The sequence below is a fragment of the Panicum virgatum genome, chromosome 3K, assembly GCF_016808335.1.
Source record: "Panicum virgatum strain AP13 chromosome 3K, P.virgatum_v5, whole genome shotgun sequence".
Classification (NCBI taxonomy): Eukaryota; Viridiplantae; Streptophyta; class Magnoliopsida; order Poales; family Poaceae; genus Panicum; species Panicum virgatum.
In genome coordinates this window covers 18,187,124-18,211,681 of record NC_053138.1, presented here as the reverse complement: position 1 = coordinate 18,211,681, position 24,558 = coordinate 18,187,124, and the positions used below count along the sequence as shown (strand labels likewise).

The 24,558-nt window shown below is 47.2% G+C and overlaps 3 protein-coding genes across 4 annotated transcripts; all 3 read left to right on the top strand.

Moving 5' to 3' along the window:
- Window positions 1-279: 279 nt before the first annotated feature.
- LOC120700674 (putative leucine-rich repeat receptor-like protein kinase At2g19210) lies at window positions 280-5,933 on the top strand. Its single transcript, XM_039984920.1, has 13 exons — window positions 280-370; window positions 476-1,022; window positions 1,124-1,617; window positions 1,692-1,830; window positions 2,310-2,381; window positions 2,484-2,555; window positions 2,640-2,720; window positions 2,850-2,964; window positions 3,103-3,390; window positions 3,478-3,604; window positions 3,764-3,832; window positions 4,271-4,463; window positions 5,432-5,933. The coding sequence occupies exons 1-13, from the start codon at window positions 280-282 to the stop codon at window positions 5,931-5,933; spliced, it is 2,790 nt and encodes a 929-aa protein (XP_039840854.1).
- Window positions 5,934-7,056: 1,123 nt separating this feature from the next.
- LOC120698070 (mitochondrial-processing peptidase subunit alpha-like) lies at window positions 7,057-13,157 on the top strand. Of its 2 annotated transcripts, XM_039981544.1 has the most exons (14): window positions 7,097-7,261; window positions 9,805-10,026; window positions 10,108-10,404; window positions 10,485-10,652; window positions 10,737-10,904; window positions 10,984-11,064; window positions 11,247-11,313; window positions 11,499-11,596; window positions 11,703-11,775; window positions 11,871-11,941; window positions 12,032-12,081; window positions 12,416-12,528; window positions 12,609-12,700; window positions 12,783-13,157. In XM_039981544.1, the coding sequence occupies exons 1-13, from the start codon at window positions 7,223-7,225 to the stop codon at window positions 12,659-12,661; spliced, it is 1,500 nt and encodes a 499-aa protein (XP_039837478.1). In that variant the 5' UTR covers window positions 7,097-7,222; the 3' UTR covers window positions 12,662-12,700; window positions 12,783-13,157. The 2 variants fall into 2 exon arrangements, with proteins under 2 accessions (XP_039837477.1, XP_039837478.1); XM_039981543.1 differs by having other exon boundaries at window positions 7,057-7,261; window positions 12,609-13,157.
- Window positions 13,158-14,668: 1,511 nt separating this feature from the next.
- LOC120698069 (ATP-dependent 6-phosphofructokinase 6-like) lies at window positions 14,669-19,459 on the top strand. Its single transcript, XM_039981541.1, has 14 exons — window positions 14,669-15,193; window positions 15,841-15,887; window positions 15,998-16,037; window positions 16,133-16,195; window positions 16,282-16,419; window positions 16,933-17,091; window positions 17,174-17,227; window positions 17,408-17,476; window positions 17,588-17,717; window positions 17,988-18,028; window positions 18,165-18,389; window positions 18,540-18,585; window positions 18,678-18,829; window positions 19,011-19,459. Exons 1-14 carry the CDS (start codon window positions 14,870-14,872, stop codon window positions 19,230-19,232), a joined length of 1,710 nt encoding a protein of 569 aa, XP_039837475.1. The 5' UTR covers window positions 14,669-14,869; the 3' UTR covers window positions 19,233-19,459.
- The last annotated feature ends 5,099 nt before the right edge of the window (window positions 19,460-24,558 follow it).

The window sequence follows — 24,558 nt, the reverse complement described above, 5'->3', positions numbered from 1 at the left end:
TTTCCCTCACACAAAACCAGTATTAGCCACCAGCACCAGCTAGCTAGCAGTATTTTTCTCTCACAAAAAATCAGCACCAGCCACCAGCACCAGCCAGCCGAACACAGTGAAGGTAGAGGCCGCTGGGATAAATTAAATGGTACTTGCTTGCTCACCATCTAGACTACGATTTCCTACGCATATATATAAGGGGTACCTAGTACATAGATTTGAAAGCACAAACTGTTTCTTACGCCTGGTAGCTTGCGAAATTGAGCAATGATGACAATGCAAAAAAGAATGGTGGCACCGTCGTGGTTGCTGCTCCTCGACCTCGCCGCCGCCTCCACCGCCGGGGTACTTCAAGCTCGTGCTCAGCCCGACAGCTTTGGTAGTATGCTTATAACATATTAACATCTCAATGGTTTCACAAAAGTTTCAGATCCTTCTTACTGCATGTATGGATGGAAGAACGTGATGGGCTTCGCTGTTGCAGGTTTCATCAGCATAGACTGCGGCCTGCTGGGGACAGCGAACTCCGTGGACGGCGACACCAATCTGTCGTACGCCCCGGACGCCGCCTTCACCAACGCCGGCTCCAACAGCAACATCTCGGCCGAGTACATCACGCCGACGCTCGCCAAGCGCTACCTCAACGTGCGCAGCTTCCCCGACGGCGCGCGCAACTGCTACACGCTCCGCTCCACTGTTGCGGGGCTCAAGTACCTCCTGCGCGCGGAGTTCAAGTACGGCAACTACGACGGCCTCAACCGGCCGCCCGTCTTCGACCTCTACGCCGGCGTCAACTTCTGGACCATGGTGAACGTCTCGAGCCCGGACGACGTGAAGATGCTGGAGGCGATAGTCGTCGTGCCGGACGACTACGTGGACGTCTGCCTGGTGAACACCGGCTCCGGGACGCCGTTCATCTCCGCGCTGGAGCTGAGGCCGCTCAAGAGCTCGCTCTACCCGCAAGCGAAAGCGATGCAGGGTCTGGTCCTGTTCGGGAGGATCAACTTCGGGCAGGCCGAAGCTATTGTCAGGTGAGCAAAAAATTAAGATGCCAGTCACCTGACAACGAGGTGCACAGCAGGATTCTTGTTCTTGACCCCGAATTTAAAGCGATCGATCGATTGGTCTGCAGGTACCCTGATGATCCACACGACAGAGTATGGCTCCCGCCTTATGCCGACGCCATCGTCTGGGACGTGATGTCGACGACGGAGAAGGTGCAGAACCTGAGGAGCGACGAGTTCGAGGCGCCGTCCAAGGTGATGCAGATGGCGATCACCACGCGCAACACATCGAACAACATCACGTTCAACTGGGAGTCCCAGCCGCAGCCGAGGGACCCGTCCCCGGGGTACATACCCATCGTGTACTTCTCCGAGCTGCAGCGCCTGTCCAGCAACGCCGTGCGCGAGTTCTTACTCGGGATCAACGGCGAGGTGTGGCCGCGGTGGAGGCCAGACTACCTTTACTCTGACTACAGCTACAGAGACGATCCCTTGCCGGCCTCCGATCGGTACAACGTCAGCATCAACGCCACCGCCAACTCCACGCTGCCGCCGTTCATCAACGCCATCGAGGTCTACTCCGTCATCTCCACCACCGGCGTCGGAACGCACTCCTCAGATGGTACGGACATGTGGACGCAAAGTAGATAGGCTTAATTGGGGTGTTAATGGAAACTAATTAGACGCAATTAACAGTATCTGCCATCACCGACGTCAAGGTGAAGTATGGGGTGAAGAAGAACTGGGCCGGTGACCCGTGCAGTCCGAAGAATTTTGCCTGGGACGGGTTGACTTGCAGTTATGCCATATCCAGTCGTTCGAGAATCACGGGCGTGTAAGTGCTCGCTAATAATAAGTGATGGTTCGGACATTTTGATACTAGTCATTGAAACTAACTTTGACAATGACTTGCTTTTCAAAAAAAAAAAAACTTTGACAATGACTTTTTTTAAGAAACTACCTTTGGAGATAAATATCATTTTTAAATAATAAAATAGTCTATTTTACTCTATCTTTGTTTTTGCCCATCTAAAGTCCAGGGTCAGATTTTGACAAACTGAATGTTTGAGGGAGTCAAAGGGACCTGTTCTTTTCCAATATCAAATTCCATTAAAAAATTAATTTAAAATTTATTCAAATAGGATCTTTATGCAATATCAAATTCCATTAAATAAATTTATTCCAATATCAGATTTAAGCAAAAGGTTACTTAAAGTCAAATAAGTTTGAAAACTTTGATGGGATCTTGTCCAAGACGTCATGTTTTTGGGAGCGAGAAGCTATGGTTAAGCTGAATTGTCAGACATCTTGCAGAAATATATCTTCCAGTGGCTTGGACGGCGATATATCATCTTCTTTTGCAAACCTCAAGGCCGTCCAATATTTGTACGTATGTAGTAATATAATTGATCTGTTTCAATCTCCCCATTAAAGGACCTACTGTATGTAATAAGTGAAGCATACATGTCACATATATTTATGTTGCAGGGATTTATCACATAACAACTTGACCGGCTCAATTCCAGACGCACTTTCACAATTATCATCACTGACAGTTCTGTAAGTTGCTGATGATTTCCAATACCTTTTCGGTTGACCCCCGGCCCCCACGTTCTCACACCAGCAGCATTTCGTTTCTTTTAGAGATCTGACAAGCAACCAGCTGAGTGGATCGATACCCGATGGACTTCTGAAAAGAATTAAAGACGGCTCCCTAAGTCTACGGTCGATTATCTGATCATTGTTCTATTTTGGTTTTGCAAAGTATATTGTCGATTTGATTTATTTGGAACAATTTTAATACCTACACTGTGTTGAAACAGTTTGAATTTCATTCGTGTACGTGGTGTGTAGACATGACAATAACCCAAACCTTTGCAACAACGCCGATTCATGTAAGCCGCCAAATGCAGAGGGGAAAAGCAAGCTTGCTGTCTACATTGCCGTCCCTGTAGTTCTGGTTGTGGCGATACCAGCCCCCACCCCACCAGCCGAACACAGTGAATACCAGTGATAGCCGTACTCTTTCTCTTCCTGAGGCAAAAAAGACAAGGTGACATGCACGCATCACACTGCCCTGCTCTAGCATTTTTTTCACACCCTGAACACAAAACTTATGACTATATATTGTATGTGCCACTCAGGATCGACGCCGATGAGCTATGCACCCACGTCCCTAGCACCAAGTGACGTGTATGCACAGAGCTCACTGCACCTTGAGAATCGCCGGTTCACGTACAAGGAGTTGGAAATGGTCACGAATAACTTCCGGCACGTGCTCGGCCGAGGAGGGTTTGGGAAAGTCTACGACGGATTCTTGGAGGATGGCACTCAAGTGGCCGTCAAGCTGCGGTCTCAGTCTTCCAATCAGGGTGTGAAGGAGTTCCTCATGGAGGTAAGCTAGAACTTTTCATAGTTTGAAAATAAGGACCTTTTTAGCAACATTACTGCAGAACTTGATCGCTCGTGATCATCTGGTCAGGCTCAGATCTTAACACGAATTCATCACAAGAATCTCGTTTCCATGATCGGTTACTGCAAGGATGGCCAGTACATGGCACTTGTGTATGAGTACATGTCCGAAGGCACCCTACAAGAGCAGATTGCAGGTATGCCACAGGCTATAGCGCATATGCAAGCTTATAGGAGTTCAGCTTTTGCACAGCACACCGTTATACTTCAAATAGCCAAGATTTTAGTGTTCCATATGGTTATTTCTGAAGTGCTTCTATTGATATTAGTTTCTTGTTCCATCGATTCTTTTTCAGGAAACGGTCGTAATGGAAAACGCTTAACATGGAGGCAAAGGCTTCGAATTGCACTGGACTCAGCTCAAGGTAATATAAAACATACATAAACGTTCCTTAAATTCATTATTGTCACTTATGTCCTCAAAATCTCAAACTATTACTTCACATTTTTTGTCTTCAACTTGCTAATTAGTTCACCTTAGTCCAAACCATTCCAATCAGTATTAAATATGACTGAAATTTCATCAATGTCCTAATTAAAGAACTTCATCATTTGTATAAGATGCCTTAGTTTTTGTGTCAACAACCAAAGTGCTTACAATGGGTTTTTGAATCTTGGGTGAAACCACTTTGCAATTCTAGCGACATGAAACTAAAAATTTGTTTAGCAACCTAGATGACAAACACTGAACAATTTAGGGGTTGATGGTGCATTTTACTCTTTATGTATTTATATTAATTTATAGGTTAATTTATATATAAGTTTCGGCTCTGCTGGAAGTGTGAACACTAATGTGCTTGTAGGGTTGGAGTATCTGCACAAGGGGTGCAACCCACCTCTCATTCATAGGGATGTGAAGGCGACTAATATCCTATTAAATGCAAAATTGGAGGCCAAGATTGCTGACTTCGGCTTGTCCAAGGCTTTCAGTACCGATAATGAGGCTCATATATCAACTAATGCGCTCGTTGGTACACCTGGATACGTTGATCCAGAGTATGTCAATCAAGAGCCCACAATAAAATCTCTTAAAGTTTTTATTATGCTCTCTTCCCCTCTTGATAAGCTATACATGCATACAACCTAAACAGGGCCGGCCCTGACATTTTTGTGGCCCGGTGCGGAAAAAAAAAATGGAGGCCCCCTTCATCATAAAAATACAAGATAATATTGAAAAATTCAGTGTCATTAACCAATCTCACACTAACAAGTTTAAAATACAAAAGAGAAATGTCTCTAGATCATTTAAAACAATTTCTTCTAACAGTTCTAGATGCAAAATCAGTGATGATAGTGTCAATATCAATCTCATCCAGCAGCCCCTTCTCAATGCACAAAGTAGCCAAACTGTTTAACATTTTCTGAGACATCACTGACCTCAAATAGTTCCTCAATAACTTCAACTATGAAAAGCTTCTTTCAGCTGATGCGACAGTCACCGGCATAGTAAACAAGATTCGATAAGCAATAGACATGTGATTTGATTGGGTGACCCTAAAAACTGAAAAGAAAACTATCATTGATACAAAAATCAAAATTAGTTTGAGTATATCTAACCTTAGTGTTAGGAAAAAATAGACAAGGGAATGTAACTGAGGAAGATTTTGAACCTTGATCGGTAATGGCAAATTGGCAATCGGGCACAAGCTAGCAGCGGCGGTGATCTACAGATTGCGTGGCGGCCGGCCGGCGACCCGGCGTCTCGCGAGTCGCGATGCAAAGAAGTCGAGGAGGGCAGGAGGCGCAACGAGACGGGCAGCCAGACAGACGGCGGAGTCGTCGAGTCGATCGATTGGTCTTCTTTTTAACATGCCTGCTATCTATGACTTGTGACTAACTGAGTTTTGTTGATATTTGTGAAGCCTATTAGCACACTAATTTTTGGAGGCCCCCTACTTCCGGAGGCCCAATGCGGTCGCACCGCTGGCACTGGCCCAGGGCCGGCCCTGAACCTAAACTTTCAGGTACCAGGCAACTATGCAGCCAACAACCAAGAGTGATGTTTACAGCTTCGGTGTTGTGCTGCTGGAGCTGGTCACAGGGAGGCAGGCCATTCTATCTGACCCAGAGCCTACCAGCATCATCCAATGGGTGAGACGACGCTTGGCACGAGGCAACATTGAGGATGTTTTTGACAAGCGAATGCGTGGCGAGTATGATGTCAATAGTGCATGGAAGGTTGCGGATATTGCACTTAAGTGCACCGTGCAAGCATCAGTGCAACGACCTACAATGACCGACGTGGTGGCACAGTTGCAGGAATGCCTTGAGCTAGAGGAGGGGAACCGCACCAGTGGTACAAGGGGTAGCTTCTACACCGGAAGTAGTAGCGACTTCGACTCGGGCTACAATGCGTACACAGTTGATAACCAGTCAACTGATGTGAGCCAGACCAGAACTGCATTTGAGATGGAGCATAATTTTGGGAAGGTGCCAAGAATGGGCAGAGGTCCTGTTGCACGATAAGCCTATTCATGTGTCTTTCAATGAAGTTATTTCACCAAACTAAAGAAAGGATGGATGTACAAAGATTAAGATGTTATACGTGTGCGTTGTTTTGCTCTAAAAGGAAGTGTGTCTGTATGTTGTTATCTTTTCTTTTCTATTGAGATCTTGGAATCTTAGAGAGTTAGAAGGAAATACAAAATAATGATCATGCTACATAAGAGGCATTGCAGGCATTGTTGAAAGCAAAGAACATTTTGATCTATTAATTGTTGGTACTCTTTCAGCAACATCCGAAGATCTGCTGGCATATGCAATTGATATTGAATTCTTGTTCTAGTTCTTTAGGACGTCCATCGAATCTTCATGGTTGTGTTGTATTGTATTTAGTAATCTAGATGGTTTTTTTGGGGTGAACTTTAGTTTCTAGCATGCATCCAAATCTGTTAAGGTGTTCATGCAAGAATAATATTTTAATAAAATTAAGTTGGATCGTCTTGTGTTCATCTTCATCACTGCCAAGGGCATGCGGCTGTCGTTACGTCTTCTCACGAAGTATTCCATTATGCCATTGCCTCTGCATGCTTGCTTGGTATGAGTTTAAATCCCTTATTTTGAAAGAATTCACACGTCCAGTGTTATATTTTAAAAAACTTATAACTTTAATATCAAAACAGGTGAGGTCCACGTATTTGACGTCAAATATCGAAATTCCTCGCTCCAAGGTGCAGAATGTGATCAAAGCGGACATTACTTTTCAGCTGCACGCCCAAAATACTGAGCGGCCTAGCAGAGCCCACCGATCCATCAGCGGCCTACCAAAGCCCATTACTCAATAGGGGCCTAAGAGCAACTCCAGCCGGGCTCTTAAATGGGACTCTATCTCTTGTTTTAGTCTCCCAGTAGAAAAAACATCTCCAACCGGGCCCTATACGAGCCCCCATTTTGGGGAGACCACTAAATTTTGGTCCAGAGTCCCTAGAACTGGAGGCCCTCTAAATTTAGTCACTCTGCTAGAGTTTGAAGCCCCTAAATTTTTATAGGCTGGCTCCTAAAAGCAATATAGAGGCTCAAATTTAGTCTCTCCGCTGCAGTTGCTCTAACAAGCCCACATAACAAGCCCACATGCCCACATACCCTCCGCGTGCGAGGCGGAGCCCCCTGACCTTTTCTCTCCGCCGCACTAGTTCTCCTCCGATCCAGCTTCTCCCAAGCGCGCGCCGCCCCTCACCGCCGGCTTCTGCCCCTCCTCCTCCGCCCCCTCTCCTGCCGCCGCCCCGCAGTTAGAGACGCTCGCCTCGCCGGAGATCATGTACCGCGCCGCGGGGAGCCACCTCCGCTCCCTCAAGGTTCGGCCCTCCCGTCCCCTTCCTCCCCTTCCCTGCTGCATGCGCATCTCGATTCTGTCACAGCCGCCGCTTGGCCGCCGGTGGTGAAGACCGGGACGTGAGGAAGATGGACTAGAGCTCACCGATAGAGGCCACCGACGGTGGACGCCGGGACGTGAGATCGGATCTCCGCCGAGGACGAACACGGAAGGGGAAAACCCCGATCCAGTTTCTCCTTTTCAGTTCTGTTCGATGCCTGCATACAGATAGCACAGGTGTTGCACTTCCGCCGCCCTAAAATATTGCCTGTCCCTACACCATATCCTGGATGGCCTACTCTTTGCTCAATCTTTGCTGTCCAACTTTTCTGAACATTTGTGCAGGTCGGCAGTCATAACTAGACTTGTTGATGTTGAATTTATATATGCCTCGATCCCATGTCCTGATTATCAACAAGATAACCAGTAGCAACTCTTTAGCATTAGGTGCGATGTATGCAGTATCAAGTGAGTTCATCCCTTGTTTTCTTGAATGCACAGCTATTTGGGAACATCGCCCACCCAGCAACAGCCTCACGCAACTGATATGGAGGGACATACATAAGCTTTGCAACGTTAAGTTTTGTATAGAAACCATTGCCTTCCTGAGATTTACACTTTACGGATGGCCTTGTTTCCCATGTTGAGAGTGTTTCATTCCAAGGACAAGGTAGTATTGCAAACTGAGCAGCACAGTAGCTAGCTCCTAGATACTAGAAGCAATGCCACAGTCATCTAACTCAGGATCACACTTCTTCATGCCAACAGTATGAGTTATTATTTGTAAACTGAATATTTCTGATGCCTTCTGAATGAACTGAATTGGGACTGATATTTCACTCCTCAAGGATAATCCCATGATAAGATAGCTCCAAATACCAGTATGCCATTGCCAAACAGAAATGCGTCCCTGGTACTCCACATCCAGCAAAAAAAGCATCCACAAATAATTCAGACTTGAAAGCTTGATCACTGAGCTGCGTGTTAGAAATATCACTTAAAGTCCTTTTCACCTCATAGCTCCCTGGACTAAAACCATTTCTTCTCCATGAAGGAATTTTGTCAAAAACCAAATGAGCAACTTCCATATCATGATTTCCTGGTCTGAAAGCATTTTGCCTCCATGGTGGCATTTCCGCTATCACATATTGAGCATTACCTTTTTCTTGCCTCTCATCAAGGATTACCAGGTTCTGATGGTCGCAATTCATCTCTTGGCCAACACATGCTTCATAAAGAACAAGGAATAAATTATCCTTGTCCTTGCCGTGCTGGTCAAGACATTGTGAAGACAAGGCATCAGCACCATACCCTGACCCTACAGAGAGCAGCACCGTACCAAAAACCAGCTCCATGTTCTCCCAGCTGCAAGTATCCATTGGATTTGTCACCATCAACCACCTTGAGCTCAAGCATCTCATCCAGATCCTGTATAACAATTGGCTTTGTATTCTCTTTGATCAGATAATCACTGCCAAGTGCTAATTCCTGCCACAACTCCTCATGCGTGTCAAGGTCAGATGACATGTCCTCATTCCAAACAAGATCCTTGTGAGACATTTTATCAAAATCCAGTCCTGCATCGCTCTCGGACACCATTGGGTGAACCTTCTTGCACTGCATTTTGGTCGTCCACCCCATAAGCTAGCTGCTGCAGCAGACCATCCTGGGAGTCAATGTGTTGCAATAGTTCCGCATCCACACCCAAGGCTAGTTGCTGCAATAGGCCTTCATGTGTATTAATGTCATCTTGCATCTCCTCATCCCATGTAACCTCAAGAGGCATTGCATCGAACATTGAGTGCATGCTCCCCTGTTGTGGCATTCCAACAAACACCTTGGAGGCAAAACACTGGGCAGGTGCTTCGTGCAGGAAATTAATGCCACTCTCACTCGAAATCACCTTTATAGGTACCTGTGGAGGATGAGAGCACCCAACCACGATCTCCTCTCTCTGTCCATGACTTGGCCACATGTGATCTGAACTCTTTTTGCAGCCATGAACTCCATCTGCTTCATTAGATGTCGCTGGTTTGCTCCAACCCGTGCTGAGCAGCCAGTCTGGGCTCCTCTCTGCCACCCACCACTCCTCCGACTGCAGCGCCATGTCACCCAATGGCACACACAAAGAAGAAGCCAAGGATTGTGAGCTCTGATAACAATTGTCACAACCGCCTCTTGGCCGATGAGCACACTTTGATTAGATCCAAACGGATCGCACAGGTTCATATGCTCAAGTGGCGATGGGTCCGAATGGGGTTCTTTTGGTCCTGTTTCCGTGTAGGGGCACAAATGAATGGAATTCCAATTTGTGATATTCTTTTTTTTCTTATTAGTTACGAATCGAATGTGGATGGAATTTGGCATGCGGCCATGGTGGTTTTTAATTCTCATATTTATCTCGTTGCGTTAGATGAATCCCATCCATGTCTTGTGCCCTTGGAATCGTGGTTGTCCCTTGCTTGATGTTGAAACATTCTGTAACATGAAGGCATATTTCTTATCTGTATTGTTTTTAATTTTCAGCATCATGGTGCTACCAGGCTTGCTAGTACAAGTGTTGTGAAGCAGTCCCAAGGTGGTCTTTTTGGCTGGCTTCTTAGGGGAAAATCAAGCCAACTTCCTCCCCTAGATGTTCCGTTAACAGGCATTACTATTCCCCCACCTCTACCAGACTACGTTGAACCATCTAAGACAAAAATCACTACTCTTCCAAATGGCGTCAAGATTGCCTCGGAAACATCACCGGTATTGCTCATCATTCACTTATGTTACGTTTCTTTCTTTCTTTTCCATGACAATCTTGTTTTCTTGTGGACTTAATTTCAGAGCCCAGCAGTCTCAGTGGGTCTGTACATTGACTGTGGTTCCATTTATGAAACACCCGTTTCATCTGGAGTCTCCCATCTATTGGAGAGAATGGCCTTCAAGAGCACAGTAAATCGAAGTCACTTACGGCTAGTTCGTGAGGTAGAAGCCATTGGAGGAAATGTCTCCGCATCAGCTTCCCGTGAGCAAATGAGCTATACCTATGATGCATTGAAGAACTATACACCAGAAATGGTTGAAGTTCTCATTGACAGTGTGAGGAATCCAGCATTTCTCGAATGGGAGGTCAAAGAGCAGGTACTTGATCAACTAAAGCAAGCTTAAGATTTTTATCCCTTTCTTTTGTACTAATAATGGTGTGCCATTCGTTTCTGCAGCTCCAGAAGATCAAATCTGAAATATCTGAAGTGTCTGCTAATCCTCAAGGTCTACTTCTGGAGGCACTTCATTCAGCTGGATATTCTGGGGCACTTGCAAAACCTTTGATGGCTTCAGAATCTGCTGTAAACCGGTTGGATGTTAGCATCTTGGAGGAATTTGTAGCTGTAAGATTCGTGATTTATTTCTCAATTTAATATACAGTCACAAGGGCATATCTGTGATGTTTTTTCTTGCTCTGATAAACATAGGAACACTATACTGCTCCCAGGATGGTTCTTGCAGCATCAGGAGTTGAGCATGATACTTTAGTTTCAGTTGTAGAACCACTTCTATCTGACCTTCCCAGTGTGAAACGTCCTGAAGAGCCAAAATCAGTTTATGTTGGAGGGGACTATCGTTGCCAAGCAGATTCTCCAGTAAGTTGTTGGCATTGCAGCATTGTTATGATTTATAATTTACTTCCATGTTGCTTAAAATTGGATTTCATGGAAACAGAGCACACATATTGCACTTGCTTTTGAGGTTCCTGGTGGCTGGAATCAAGAGAAAACTGCAATGGTTGTCACAGTGCTTCAGGTATGCCTAACAACTGTTGAAGTGATATAAATATCTATGGATACTAGTGGTTATGCCTGTTCTTATATAAGTTATTGCTTTTTAATATTTTTATAACTTTTTTTTACATCTTATCACATGTTCTGGATGCATATTTAAATCTAAGGCCTCAAAGATAGGTTAATCAATTTATTGATTTGCAGATGCTCATGGGAGGAGGAGGGTCCTTCTCTGCTGGTGGGCCTGGAAAGGGAATGCATTCTCGATTATGTATGCCTCTTTTCAAATCATTATTTTCTTAGAGCTATACAAGCGAACCTTTGTAATGTACTCCCTCCTTTTCTTAAATATATGATGTTTAGGGTAATTTAAAATGAACTAATCATCTTGTCCTAAACGTCATATTTAAGAACAGAGGTAGTATCCTAACACAATCTTTGATCCTGTACCTACAGATCTCCGTGTCTTGAGCAACTACCAACAGATCGAATCATTCTCTGCTTTCAACAGTGTCTATAACAATTCGGGTCTTTTTGGAATTTATGCAGTCACTGTAAGTGTCTCATGGCATAGTCTAAATTGTGTGTGCCCTTGTATTCAAGCAATAAATGCAGTTGACTGATTGTTTTTTACAAAAAAATATTATTATCATTCAACAGAGCCCAGACTTCTCGACAAAGGCTGTGGATTTGGCAGCAGGTGAACTCCTTGAGATTGCAACTCCTGGAAAAGGTCTCCTTCTTCACTATCATCTCAATCTATTTCCACATTGGGTTGACCGTTATCAGTCACATTCCTTTCTCTTCTTTTTTTTGTACCCCGTATAGTTTCACAAGAACAGCTTGATCGTGCTAAAGAGGCAACCAAATCTGCCGTTCTGATGAACCTGGAATCAAGGGTACACTGTTCTTGCTCCTGATCAAACCCCAACCATATGATTTGTTTCCCTTAAGTGTTCTTTACACTACATGTTTTTCCCTTTCTGCAGTCCATAGCATCTGAAGATATTGGAAGGCAGGTTCTGACTTATGGGGAAAGGTATGAGGAGTATTGCTATACTAGTACATAAATCAAGTCTATTTTCTGCTATATTTATGTACTTTGTCCTCACCAAAGTACTAGTATGGCTGCATTAGATGATTTTTTCTATGATATTACTTCAGATATATTTGGCTCCCCAACAAGTCCAAGCCGATTGAGGACATAGGAGTAGTTTCTTAGTATACTGTATTGCATGCAGTTGTCCATTTGTGAGCAAGCTAACGTTTCTTCCGAGTCCAGAAGTGTAGGGCATTATGTTACAATGTAACTATACACAAAGGCCAGTAGAGCTGTTACCATCTTCATTTGGTTTCATGTTTCTTAATTGCAGGAAACCCATTGAATATTTCCTGAAAACTGTTGAGGAGATCACATTGAATGACATTTCGTCAACTGCAAAGAAGATGTTGTCATCACCGCTTACAATGGCATCATGGGGTGATGGTATGTTCAGTATCTTGAAGCCGAGTCATTGTGTGCTATAAGGTATAGTATAGCGACTGACTGATATGCTTTTATTGCAGTTATTCATGTTCCTAGCTACGAGTCTGTCAGCCGCAAGTTTCACTCAAAGTGAGCACTCAGCATTGGGCTTTCATGACCCCAACATGTGAAGGTGAAGCCTGCAGCGGCCCTCAGCTGGAATAACTTGCCTATGCTTAATGGAAAGTTACTCAAATAGAATAATAATCATGCAGTTTCAAGTGCCCCTTCTCTGCACTCGTACGCCCATCGTGGCTTTGATGAAAATCTGCAAGCTTCAGTGCAGCTCTTTCCCGAGTATCCTGGCTGCACTAGGTTTGATATGGATAAGTGAGCCTTCTGGACAGAAAGACACATCTTTTGCAATTCCGTTCAGAAAGATGAGCCTATCAGCCTGCCTTTTGGATTTATGGCGTACATCTTTTGCAATTTTGGCTGTAAGATTTGCCATTGTTTATCATGTTTATTAGTGTGAAACCACAAGCCCTAACCATAGAAATTAGAATTATCTATTCCCTGCATTTTTTTTTCTGTGTGCGAAGGTCAATGACTAGCACGGGTTTGAATGTAACCGTTGGAGTTCAGGTTGATTTCTTGGGAAATTAATGTTTGCACGGCCACCCATTCAAAACCAGGGATGATGGAGATTGGAGAGCAGCAAGGTCTTCGAGTTATCTGAGATTGTCCATTCGTATTGGAACTTACCGAAATCAAAATTGTCATGCCTTCTCATATTTCAAAGCTGAGCCCACTGTTGCCCCCCTGCCGTAGCTATTCTCCATCTCAAATGAGGTGTACCTCAGGCTCATGTCGATGGAGTGGCCACCAGCGGCGGCAGCATTGTAACCCGAGCTGTGGATGCCCGTGTAGAAGCTGGAGCACTCGTGCAGCCATGGACCTTGCATCGGTGGATGTCTAATGCAGGATGCTGCAAATCCTGATTTATGATATGTAACATGCAGCAAGTGAGGCAGTGGGCCTGCGCCGAGCCTCCATACAGAAGCTGTCAAGTTTTCTTTTCTTAAAAGTCAAATTTGCTGTTTGCTACGGATCGCGACGAAGAAAATACTGACGAGGCCCATAGACAGACGGGCCGAACTGAGAAGGCTGCATCATCGGCGTCAGGCCCACTACAAACAAGTCCCGCACTCCCGCTGGTTTCCAGTACAAGGTTGCGGGCCCGCATAAGCGTACCTTATTGCTTATCAAAATAATAACGAAAAAAATATAGTTATTTTTTTAAACTTACGATGTCTACTAACACTCTAAAATGTTAACTTAAAAAAGACTCCACACACAGTATGCTCGAAGAAACAAAAAGATAAACCTTACTAATCAATAATTTGGATGAATTGACGTAATTGTGAGAGTATTTTGAACTAGAAAATAGTTTAGAGTGTCATTTGAACTTATCTCATAGTTAAGAAGGGTAATTTGGACCTTTTGTTATCCCAACGTCATTAGTTCTGGGCCGACCAAATGACCAGAACAGACCAGACTTGTACAGAGAACTTATGGGTGGTGTTGTCATCACGTTACTGTTCCGATTACAAAATTACAGACGGCTGGCAAAATCGAAGCTGTGCTTCCAGCTCTCCATTCCAATCCCGCTGCGCCCTTTTTCCAGCGGCGCAAGGAATGACGCGGTCGCGACGCGACGCCGGGAATTGACCCGCGCGCACCGTGGCGGCGGCGCGGCATACGGTTTGCCTGCCGGATCTCTCGTGTGGCTGGGACCGGCCGCCACCGCGTCGCCGAACCTGAAACCAGCGACAGCGACCGCGACCGCGCGGCGTTGGGCGACACGACAGGCTCCGCGGGCATCTGGTCCCGAGTTTCCGACGAGTTGCCTTGCCATTCGCCGCCGCACCACAAGCCCAAACTAACCGGCAGAAAACGCAGGCTCCACGGGCGTCGCTACGGCCTCCGGATGCAGGCCGCCGACCGCCCAGCCCAGCCAAAGGCCATCGCCGCCGTCTCCCCGAAACCGCGACGCAGCTCCACGTATCCGCCGCGCCAAACAGGTGGCGAAACCGCGCGCGCGCGCACACATCTTTTCCGCTCAAAACCAGCGCCTGGAACCGGAGACGACCCCCGCTGACCGGACCCCGCCTCCCCCTCTCCCCAGCGGCGCTCGGCTCGTTTATTATTAAAACCACCGGAAGCGCCGCCTCGTCCGCTTCTGGCACAGCAGAGCAATCAGGCGAACTACTAGAGCTAGCTAAACCTCGGAGCCATCCCCCCCGCGAGCGAGACACCCTCGAGGCCTCCTCCGATCGCAGCCTCGCAATCCCCCCCCCCCATGGCGTCGCACATCATCCTGCCGCCGGAGGACGCCGACGAGAACCACCACCGGGAGGAGGATGGGGAGGAGGAGGAGGAGCGGGAGGAGCTGGGGCACGACGGCGGGGAGCGCGCGCCCCCGGAGCAGCCGCCCAAGGCGGCGCTGCCGTTCTCGGCCACGTGCGTGCGGATCTCGCGCGACTCGTACCCGAACCTCCGCGCCCTGCGCAACGCCTCCTCCGTCAGCCTCGCCGACGCCGCCTACGTCAAGATCTCCGAGGGCGACTTCGGGTACGTGCTCGACGACGTGCCGCACCTCACCGACTACGTCCCCGATATCCCGGTGAGCGCCCATCCACCGATCCGTCCCCACATCCCGCCTCTCGCCTTCCGCCTCCCGCCCCGCGGCTGTAGGGGTACGGTCGCGTTCCGGTCCGCTGATGCCTGATGGTATTTCTGATGTCGGCTTCTGGGCGGTGAGGTGCGGCTCTAGCGAAGTATGAACTGCGAAGTGATTTTGGTGGCGGGTAGCTGATTTTTTTTGGGTGATTTCTGTTACGGAGATCCCTTTTTGGATATTCAGATGGTGTAACAGTTATGCTTTCATTTAGCTTTTTAAACAGTTATAAGATCAAAACAGGTTAAATAGAACAAATAAACTGTATTATATGTACTGTCAAAGTTATGGGGATTATGTGGATTCATTGCTCAATTCGTTCGATTGGGGGCTTCACTGGGTGAGTGGAGGATATGCTCAGCATAGGAAGCAAGGTATTACTGTAATTGGCTGGTTCATGCTCCCTGCCAAAAACTGTTACATTCTTCTACAGATAATACAACAGATCATGGAAATTTATAGTAAACGGTATAGCAGTGATATTTGTCTATTACTCTATTTCAATTGATGAGGGGGTGCTTACTTTGATTCACCTAAGAAGGTCAAACTGTGATAGTTGTTCTGATGGTTTGCTTTTTTGTTCTTGGTGGCAGACTTATCCTAATCCGTTACAAGACCATCCAGCCTATTCAACTGTCAAGTATGGCCTGTCTTGCCTATCCTAAATTGTTTGCTGCTTTCAGTTGTTTTGTTCAGTTCTGTGCATTGGTTGCTCTGCAATATGCTAACATGAAACTTTTCTTATGCCAGGCAGTACTTCGTCAATGAAGATGATACTGTACCGCAAAAGGTAAAACAAGAGAAAAGTAAAATTTAGGATGCTTTGCATTGGGATATTGTGGTTGACAGTGAATTTACTAGCAGTTGCATCTTCTGTTGTTACAGGTGGTTGTTCAGAAGAACAGCCGGCGTGGCGTCCACTTCCGTCGTGCTGGGCCTCGTCAGAGGGTAGGGTACATTAGTCACCTTCAAGTTATGGGAACACACTACTTGTTTCTAGGCTGACAGAAATCCTTGTACTTGAGCCTTTATAGATTTATTTTGGTCCCGATGAAGTAAAAGCCTGCATTGTAACTTGTGGAGGCCTCTGCCCAGGGCTTAACACTGTTATCAGAGAACTTGTGTGTGGCTTGTCACACATGTACAACGTCAACAGCATCTTTGGAATACAGGTATGCGTCCTTTTGTTAATTGCCATATATGACCCAAATGAATTGTTAAAACTTTAATCCTGCATCTGACACATGCTTTATCACAACTTGCCCCCTCCGCTATAACTTGCTGTTGCTAAATGAAGGAATGGCCAGTTTGTTTGATTGTTGATATTATATCATATTTTTTAGTGTGTCGTGTAGAAAAAAAAATAGATTGTGTTTGAATGAATCACTTTCCGTTCCATGTAAGCCATATATTTGAGCCAATCAGAGGGACCCTGATATATCAATTAAGGCGGCTAAAAAAAGGCTTTGCTCTCCTATTTTAAGTGAAGGCTGATGCTTTAGTCAAATGTCCATTTAAAGTAAGGTATTGTATATGACAGCGACCAATATGAATGCTGACTGGTAGGTTTAATATGGTAATCCTTCCATAAACAGTAGGATGCAGCGGGTCTAGGATAATCAGTTTTGATCATTCATAAAATTTTGATTAATGTCTACTGCCTTAACATGTTATACTAATTGCAGAATGGATACAAAGGGTTTTATTCTAGCAACTACCTTCCCCTGACACCGAAGAGTGTCAACGACATCCACAAAAGGGGTGGTACAATTCTTGGGACATCACGAGGTGGTCATGATACAAAGAAGATTGTTGATAACATTCAAGATCGTGGGATTAATCAGGTAAACACGATTTTACAATTGTACCCATCACCATACCTCTTCTGATTGGAGGTTGACTCATATACTAGCACACTGTATCCAGGTGTATATCATTGGAGGAGATGGAACTCAGAAGGGAGCATACGATATATTCAAGGTAATTATCACTGGACACGTGGACTCTTGACATATATTCTTTCCAGCATGATTAACATATACTACTATAGAAACAGCATTGTCTACCTATATGCTTTATTCTGCAGGAAATGATGTGGAAATTAAATAGTGGTTTTACTTAAGATATTCTTTACCCTGATATGTTACAAATTGTTGGCAGGAAATCCGAAAACGTAGCCTGAAAGTTTCTGTGGCTGGAGTCCCCAAGACAATTGATAATGACATTGCGGTAATATTTCACAAGATATATTTATTTTTTAATGCAAAAATCCTTCACGACATTGCCTTTTAAAGTGACCGCTTGAGTGAGGTTGTGATATCCAAATCTATTGGTTCTTAGATTATCGACAAGTCCTTTGGTTTTGATACGGCTGTGGAAGAGGCCCAGCGTGCCATTGATTCAGCTCATGTCGAAGCTTGCAGTGCTGAGAATGGAATAGGCTTAGTAAAACTGATGGGGCGCTATAGTGGTTAGTTTTCTAACAGATTCCATACATATTTCTTCTATCTCGTTGCACAGTAACCTTAAGTTGTTGAAAGCATTTACCATATATACTGGCATAGAAAAGAAGAAAAAACAGTAATAACCAGGCACTCTTAGTTCACACAGCACATTTGCATTTTGAATTCAGAGCAAAGTGCACTCTTCTTTTTTTCAAGCATCAGGACTTTACCAACTTATCTGTTGTTTTCGCTCATGTTCTGGTCATTGAATTCTGAATCTTGCCCAACTGTTGCAGGGTTCATTGCGATGTGTGCTACTCTTGCTAGTCGAGATGTGGTAAGTTGATGCCTTTCTGTACCTGCAGGATGTTATGTTCTGCGGTCCATTCTTTCTGGTTCTGTCCTTCTGGGTTCTTGGAGTGTCTTTATTTCAAACAGCGGTATAATTATTACCTCACTTCCAATTTCCCTAGGACTGTTGTTTGATTCCGGAGTCTCCATTTTATATGGATGGAGAAGGTGGGCTGCTTGAATATATAGAAAGGAGGCTGAAAGAGAACAAGCACATGGTTATCGTTGTTGCCGAGGGAGCAGGGCAGGATCTTATCGCAAAAAGTATAGCCAAATCAGATCAACAAGATGCATCCGGAAATAAGCTGCTGCTTGATATTGGTCTTTGGTTGACTCACAAGATAAAGGTACATATTACATAGCCAAGATCTTTCTTATAGGACTCAAGTCAATTCTCTGTCTTGTATTTGGTCTTTCACTGTCTCAGAGACTATAATACTGCCATATGTTTTTTCTTGAAAGTTTCAGTTGATAACCCATGTGTCAATTCCTTGCAGGATTACTTCAAGACTAAAAAGATGGAGATGACGATTAAATACATAGGTAGCCACTTAAAACTAATCATGTTAGCTATGTATATGGTTGTAAAACAATTAATCGGTCTATTATTAACAATATTCCATCTAAATTGGCAGATCCTACATACATGATCCGTGCCATTCCAAGCAATGCATCAGACAACGTGTACTGCACACTTCTGGCTCACAGCGCTATCCATGGTGCAATGGCAGGGTACAGCTTCACCGTTGGAATGGTCAACGGTAGACATACCTATATACCTTTCTATGTGAGTAATAACCCCTCATTCATTTACACAGGCACTACAGTATTATTTTGTTTGTTGAATGCATGTTTGTCAACACATCTGCTGCATAGCTTTGTTAAACCCTGCCTAGAGTCAGCAAGAGTTCCACTGCATTTGCAATTTTACAAAACAGATAAGCACTGAACTTCTCTTTTGATGGCAGAGGGTGACATCCACAAGGAACAAGGTTAAGATCACCGACAGGATGTGGGCCAGGCTGCTATCGTCGACTAACCAGCCAAGTTTCTTAAGTCAGAAGGACATCGATGAAGCGATGGAGGATGATAGGCTTGCCAACAGGCCACCACTGCCGATGGGCGCCAACCATCGTGTGGCGAGCTCCTTCGAGCAGTCCTCTTCTACTTCTTCCAACGGAGAGATCTAAGTGATTGCTGGCGCCCCGGGAATGTGTACATGAGCTGTTAAGCTTTGCCACGCTTATAAATTTTGCTTTTTATGTGCATATGCCTTGCGTATGAGGACGCATGGATACTATCCTGATACCCAGAGCAATAAAATGAACACCGGTGCGGTGATCAGTGAACCTGTACAAGCACTATCTTGTGCTCGCTGGGTAATATTCAATGCAATTTCATCAGTTGATGATGGCTACTATGGCCCATCCGGCTCCGGCTTGCTGGCAAGTTCATTGCAGCCCAACGATGTTAGACCTGCTGGGTTACATGAACAAATGGGTATGGCATAGAAGTTACATGGTGTGAGTGTGATTCCATTTCGACATTTTAATTTCTCCAAAGTGCTAGTGCAACTAAAGTACGCGTTTTTGCTGTCGGTACCCTGTAGCAGGGATACTCACTCATACTGCAGTAAGTCAGGACTCGCATAGTCATCCTCGACTAACGCCATGGGATACTCACTCATACTGCAGTAAGTCAGGACTCGCATAGTCATCCTCGACTAACGCCATAAGGGGCGGAGCTGCCGGGTCTCACGGGCCAGGCTCCTACCTCATCGGGCTAACGGCCCCGGACCCGTCCCCAGCTCTGGGACGGGTCCGGTGACGCCACGTGTCCCAAGAGGAGGGGAAGCCCCGAATCGACGGCCGGGGGCCCGGACCCCCCGTAGGGGTCCGGGACCTCCCGGCGCCTGTCCGGACCTCCCAGGTGCGTAGAGCTAGCATACCGCCAGGGGGGTCCGAAGGCTCCACGTGTCCCGCAGGTGCGGGCGCTGGCGCGGGTCTTCCACTGGAAGGCTCGTCCACCCACCGCATTCAATGCGGGTGGTTGAGGCGTGCTCTGCTGCCACGGCACGCGGGGCAGCCTTTGTCAGGCCTCACTGTGGACCGCGTATTACCAAGGTATACAGTGAGCCGCCTGCGCCGCACCCGCGCAGAGCCCGTCTGCCGCATTAATTGGATACGACGGCACGACACTTTTCCATCATGCCGCCTACGCCGCAAGCTACACGGCTGTTCAGCTACGTGGCAGGCGACGCCGCTAGCTACGCCTGGCGCCGTTCCGACAAGACAGCGCCTGGACACACTGAACGGGGGATTCCAGGAGCAGGCAAGGAAATCCGGGAGAGATCTCCTTCGCCTGCGACGCCATAATGTATGAACAGTACGTTATTTTATACTACATCGTTGGGCCCACCTGTCGGGGACCCAACGGCCATGTACGCACCTCCCTTGAGATATAAAAGGGTAGCGCTCGCGGCACACACAGAACACACAAGCTCTCGCAGACTCTCTCGAGGCAAGGCAATACAACGCACAGTGGACGTAGGGTATTACGCTCTGGCGGCCCGAACCACTCTAAACCTGCTGTGTTCTTCGTGTTCTTGAGCAAGATCGAACTAGTCGCTAACTAACCCCCGAATACTCACTCTCTGGGCTTAGACAGGTGCATTCCGCCACCCGACTGTGGTTTGCCACACCACGACATTTGGCGCGCCAGGTAGGGGTGGTTGGTTTCGGTTCATCTCTTGCTCGTCTCCATGGTTCAGGTGGACGACGTGGAGATGACGGAGGGTGTGGCGTCCTCCACGCCACACGCCTCTCGCGTTCCTGCTCCAGGGGCAACCGTGCCTGTGGAGCAGCCACCGTCGGCGGCGGCGCGTGCTGCTTGACGGCAAGAGTCAGGGCGCCCGTTGAGGGCCCCCTCACAAGCTGCGAGCGGCGGAGCGCTAGCGGCGGCTAGGGAGTTGCTTCGCAACCCTCCGGCTGCTGCAGCCTCGCCAGACGCCCTGAGGCAGTGGCGGGACGACGTTGACCGTCTCCTCCATCTGGCTCAGGCCTCCCCCAGTTCTGCAAAGACTGGGCAACGACCTCCGCCTGGCAATGCGGTGGTACCCTACCACCGGCGCCAGGGCGGCGCGTCGGCATCTGTGCGCTCCCCCACAGTGAGGGGTGCACAGACAGAGGACCTGCGGGCGGAGCTCAACCGCAGGCGCGCGGGTGAGGACGCCCGCATCTCCGTGGAGAGGGCGCGAGAGCGCCGTCTCAACATTGAGGGTCGCAACCTCAACGCTGACTTGGACGTGGTGGCACCCAAGCCTCCGGTGAATGCCCGGATACAGTCGGGCGCCCCGGTGGCCGGGGTAGGCTGTGCTGCGCTCGCGGATCATCTCCGCGCGGTGGCATGGCCGTCCAAGTTCCGCCCGCACCTACCGGAGAAGTACGACGGTACTACTAACCCGTCAGAATTCCTGCAGGTGTACGTTACCGCTATCACGGCAGCTTGTGGTAACGACGCCGTCATGGCAAGCTACTTTCATGTAGCCTTGTCTGGGCCAGCCCGGACTTGGCTCATGAACCTTACTCCTGGGACAATCCAGTCCTGGGAGGAGCTCTGTGCGAGGTTCACTGCGAACTTCGCCAGTGCATACCAGCAGCATGGTGTGGAGGCTCACCTCCACGCTGTGAGGCAGAAACCCGGAGAGACGCTACGGGCCTTTATCTCGCGCTTCTCCAAGGTACGGGGTACCATTCCTCGTATCTCCGATGCATCTATTATCACTGCTTTCCGACAGGGGGTACGTGACGAGAAGATGCTCGAGAAGCTGGCGACGCACGAGGTGGAAAGCGTTACCACGCTTTTCTCCTTGGCAGACAAGTGTGCCAAGGCCGCTGAGGGCCGCGCATGGCACTCAGCCCCCCAAGACGGAGACACCAAAGCAGGTGGCTCCGGTGCTACCGCTCATGGCGGTGGCAAGAAGAAGAACAAGAACCGGAGTTGCGGGGAGCCACATCCTGGCGGACCAGTTGCAGCAGCGGCGCCAGCAGCTGCGGCAGCGGCTGGGGGCCAGAACGCGCATGGCAAACGCCCTCGCCCGCAGGGTGGTAGCGGAGGTTCATGCCCAGTGCATCCCACCGCTCGCCACAGCGCCGCTAACTGCCGCGAAATCCAGAAGCTCGCGAAGCGGGTTAGTGGGCGGCGTGAGCAGTCTTCCAAGGACGGCTCACCCCCTCCTCGCCAGAGGCCTGGTAAGGAGAAGGCCTCCGACAACGGGGCCACAGCCAGGGTCTTCAGGAGTCAGGTCTGAGGAAATGATTCTCGCTCCCTGAGCGGTCCAAGATCCGTATAGTCGTTTGGCTTGGTGCCGTACCCCAAGTCTACACCTTCGCCGCCCTATGGAGAGCGCTCTAGTACCTGGACCTGGCAGCAGGTGTTCCGGCCTCTAAGGGGTCCGGAGCACCCACTCTCGACATGAGCACACCGACACAGCCAAGTTGTATTGAAACACATCACGGTAGTGGCCCCACCCGCGGGTTCGTACCTCTCCCGAGGTGGGCCTGGGGTCCGGGACCCGGCAGGGGTCCGGTACTCCTGGGAGGTCCGGGACTCCGCGGGAGGTCCGGGCCCCCAGCTGCTTTGGCTGAGGGCTACCTCCCCGGGATACGTGGCGCCACCGGACCCTTTTCCAAGCGGGGAGCGTGTCCAGAGCCGTTTGCCGGGAGAGTAGGGCTCCGGACCACAGGGTCCGGCTGCTCGGTTGTTAGGGCATAATTAATGATAACTACGAGACTCTTATCTAAACACACAGCAAGAGGGTACCCCAGTCCTGGGTACCGACATTTGCCATGACATTCCGTGACGCGCTGCGTGAACCGAAGTCTCGCTTTCTTGCGCAAAATCATCCTGCCCACAAAATCAGCAGTACCGGTGAGTGCAGCTTCGCCGGTCGCGTCGAATGCCGAAATGTACGACTTCAATGGTACGTACGCTGCTGCAATCTTCTTTGCCAAATGTTTTTTTTATATTTTTTTACGGAGCCGCTATCGCTACGTCCCATAAGAAATTTTTTATTAGATGTTCCATCGCAACATTAAAATTAACTACTGCAACATTTAAAATCACTACCGGCAACATTATGAAAAAATATAAAAATAACTCTATCATCCAATTCAATAATAGAAAATTTCCGTCGCAATATAAAACTATATTTCATGCAACATTTAACAAAATGACAATATGTAGAAATAAAGTTACGTAACTTACCATTTGCAACATTTAAAATTGTAATTGCAATATTATTGAACTACAACTGTAACATTTTCAAAAAAATAGTTTTTCAAATAATAATAATAATATAGAATTACTCAATTAGATTAAAAATTTGCAACATGTGAAATAGTTATTGCAACATCTTCTCACATCTCAAACATACTGAAAATTGACAACTACAATGACCACATATCGACCTATAGAACAATCTTAAAACAACTATTACAACATCAATAATCAATTGAAACTTCACCGTAACGTCATCGTATGCCTATCGCAGCAAAAATCATGTATAAAAAGTTCACCATAGCATCTCCTATTGAGGTTGGAGTGTCTTTCCCACTACAGCATTAGTTCATATCTATCTAACAAAATTATGCCTAAAAATTCCGACCGCAGCATGAGCATGGTGAGTCGTCGGCAACGGCAAAGCTGGGGAGGGAGGGGGGGGGGGCGCTAGCAGGGGGCCACGACACCCCCAACACCGCAATTTTTTTTTTTGAGATCTCTTCATCTATTGAGCAGTCACTCAGACACAGCCCACAATTAGACAGTGTTGCAGGTCCAACAGACAATGTATTTTCCACTCCAGTCCAAAGCTGATTGTGAACAAGTAAATCCATCAAAAATTGAAGAAGGCCACGGGATGGGGATGGGGATGGGGATGGGAGCTGGAGAGTCGCGGAGGGCGATTCCAGTCCTGCCGCATGTGGAGGCAGGGACTGTTGCGGCCGTGGCTATCGACTCACCTTCCTTGGTCTTCCGGCCCTCTTGGAATTTTTGCTGGCTCCACCACTTGTCGTCGGAGCATCTAATTTTGTCTGGACGTCGAGCCCCTTACAGTTTTTGTTTAAGGCCCTGTTTAGTTCTCTTCAAAATTCCAAAACTTTACAAGATTCTCCATCACATCGAATGTTTCAACGCATGCATGAATTATTAAATGTAGCTAAATAAAATAACTAATTACACAGTTATATTGTAATTTGCGAGACGAATCTTTTGAGCCTAGTTAACCCATGGCGGGATAATAATTATCAAATACAAACGAAAGTGCTACAGTATTTTACAACCAAATCTTTACGCAACTAAACAAGGCCTAAGTGATATCTTTCGGGTTCCGGCAGGACCGTAGGAACTGTCCACATCAACCTCTGCCCGAGCCCCCTCCAAAATTCCCATCGCAGTTTCCGGCGCCGCGAAAAAGTCAGCACTCCGCTGGCGCTCACAGGCCCACCACCACCCCAA

Bases quoted from the DNA above. Each gene is read 5' to 3' on its own strand.
- LOC120700674 (XM_039984920.1), top strand. From the start codon at position 280: ATGGTGGCACCGTCGTGGTTGCTGCTCCTCGACCTCGCCGCCGCCTCC. The intron at 2,721-2,849 runs GTCGATTATCTG...CGTGGTGTGTAG, and splicing joins GACGGCTCCCTAAGTCTACG to ACATGACAATAACCCAAACC. The intron at 3,391-3,477 runs GTAAGCTAGAAC...TCATCTGGTCAG, and splicing joins TGAAGGAGTTCCTCATGGAG to GCTCAGATCTTAACACGAAT.
- LOC120698070 (XM_039981543.1), top strand. From the start codon at position 7,223: ATGTACCGCGCCGCGGGGAGCCACCTCCGCTCCCTCAAG. The intron at 10,905-10,983 runs GTAAGTTGTTGG...TCATGGAAACAG, and splicing joins GTTGCCAAGCAGATTCTCCA to AGCACACATATTGCACTTGC. The intron at 11,065-11,246 runs GTATGCCTAACA...ATTGATTTGCAG, and splicing joins TGGTTGTCACAGTGCTTCAG to ATGCTCATGGGAGGAGGAGG.
- LOC120698069 (XM_039981541.1), top strand. From the start codon at position 14,870: ATGGCGTCGCACATCATCCTGCCGCCGGAGGACGCCGACGAGAACCAC. The intron at 16,038-16,132 runs GTAAAACAAGAG...CTGTTGTTACAG, and splicing joins ATGATACTGTACCGCAAAAG to GTGGTTGTTCAGAAGAACAG. The intron at 17,718-17,987 runs GTTAGTTTTCTA...CAACTGTTGCAG, and splicing joins ACTGATGGGGCGCTATAGTG to GGTTCATTGCGATGTGTGCT.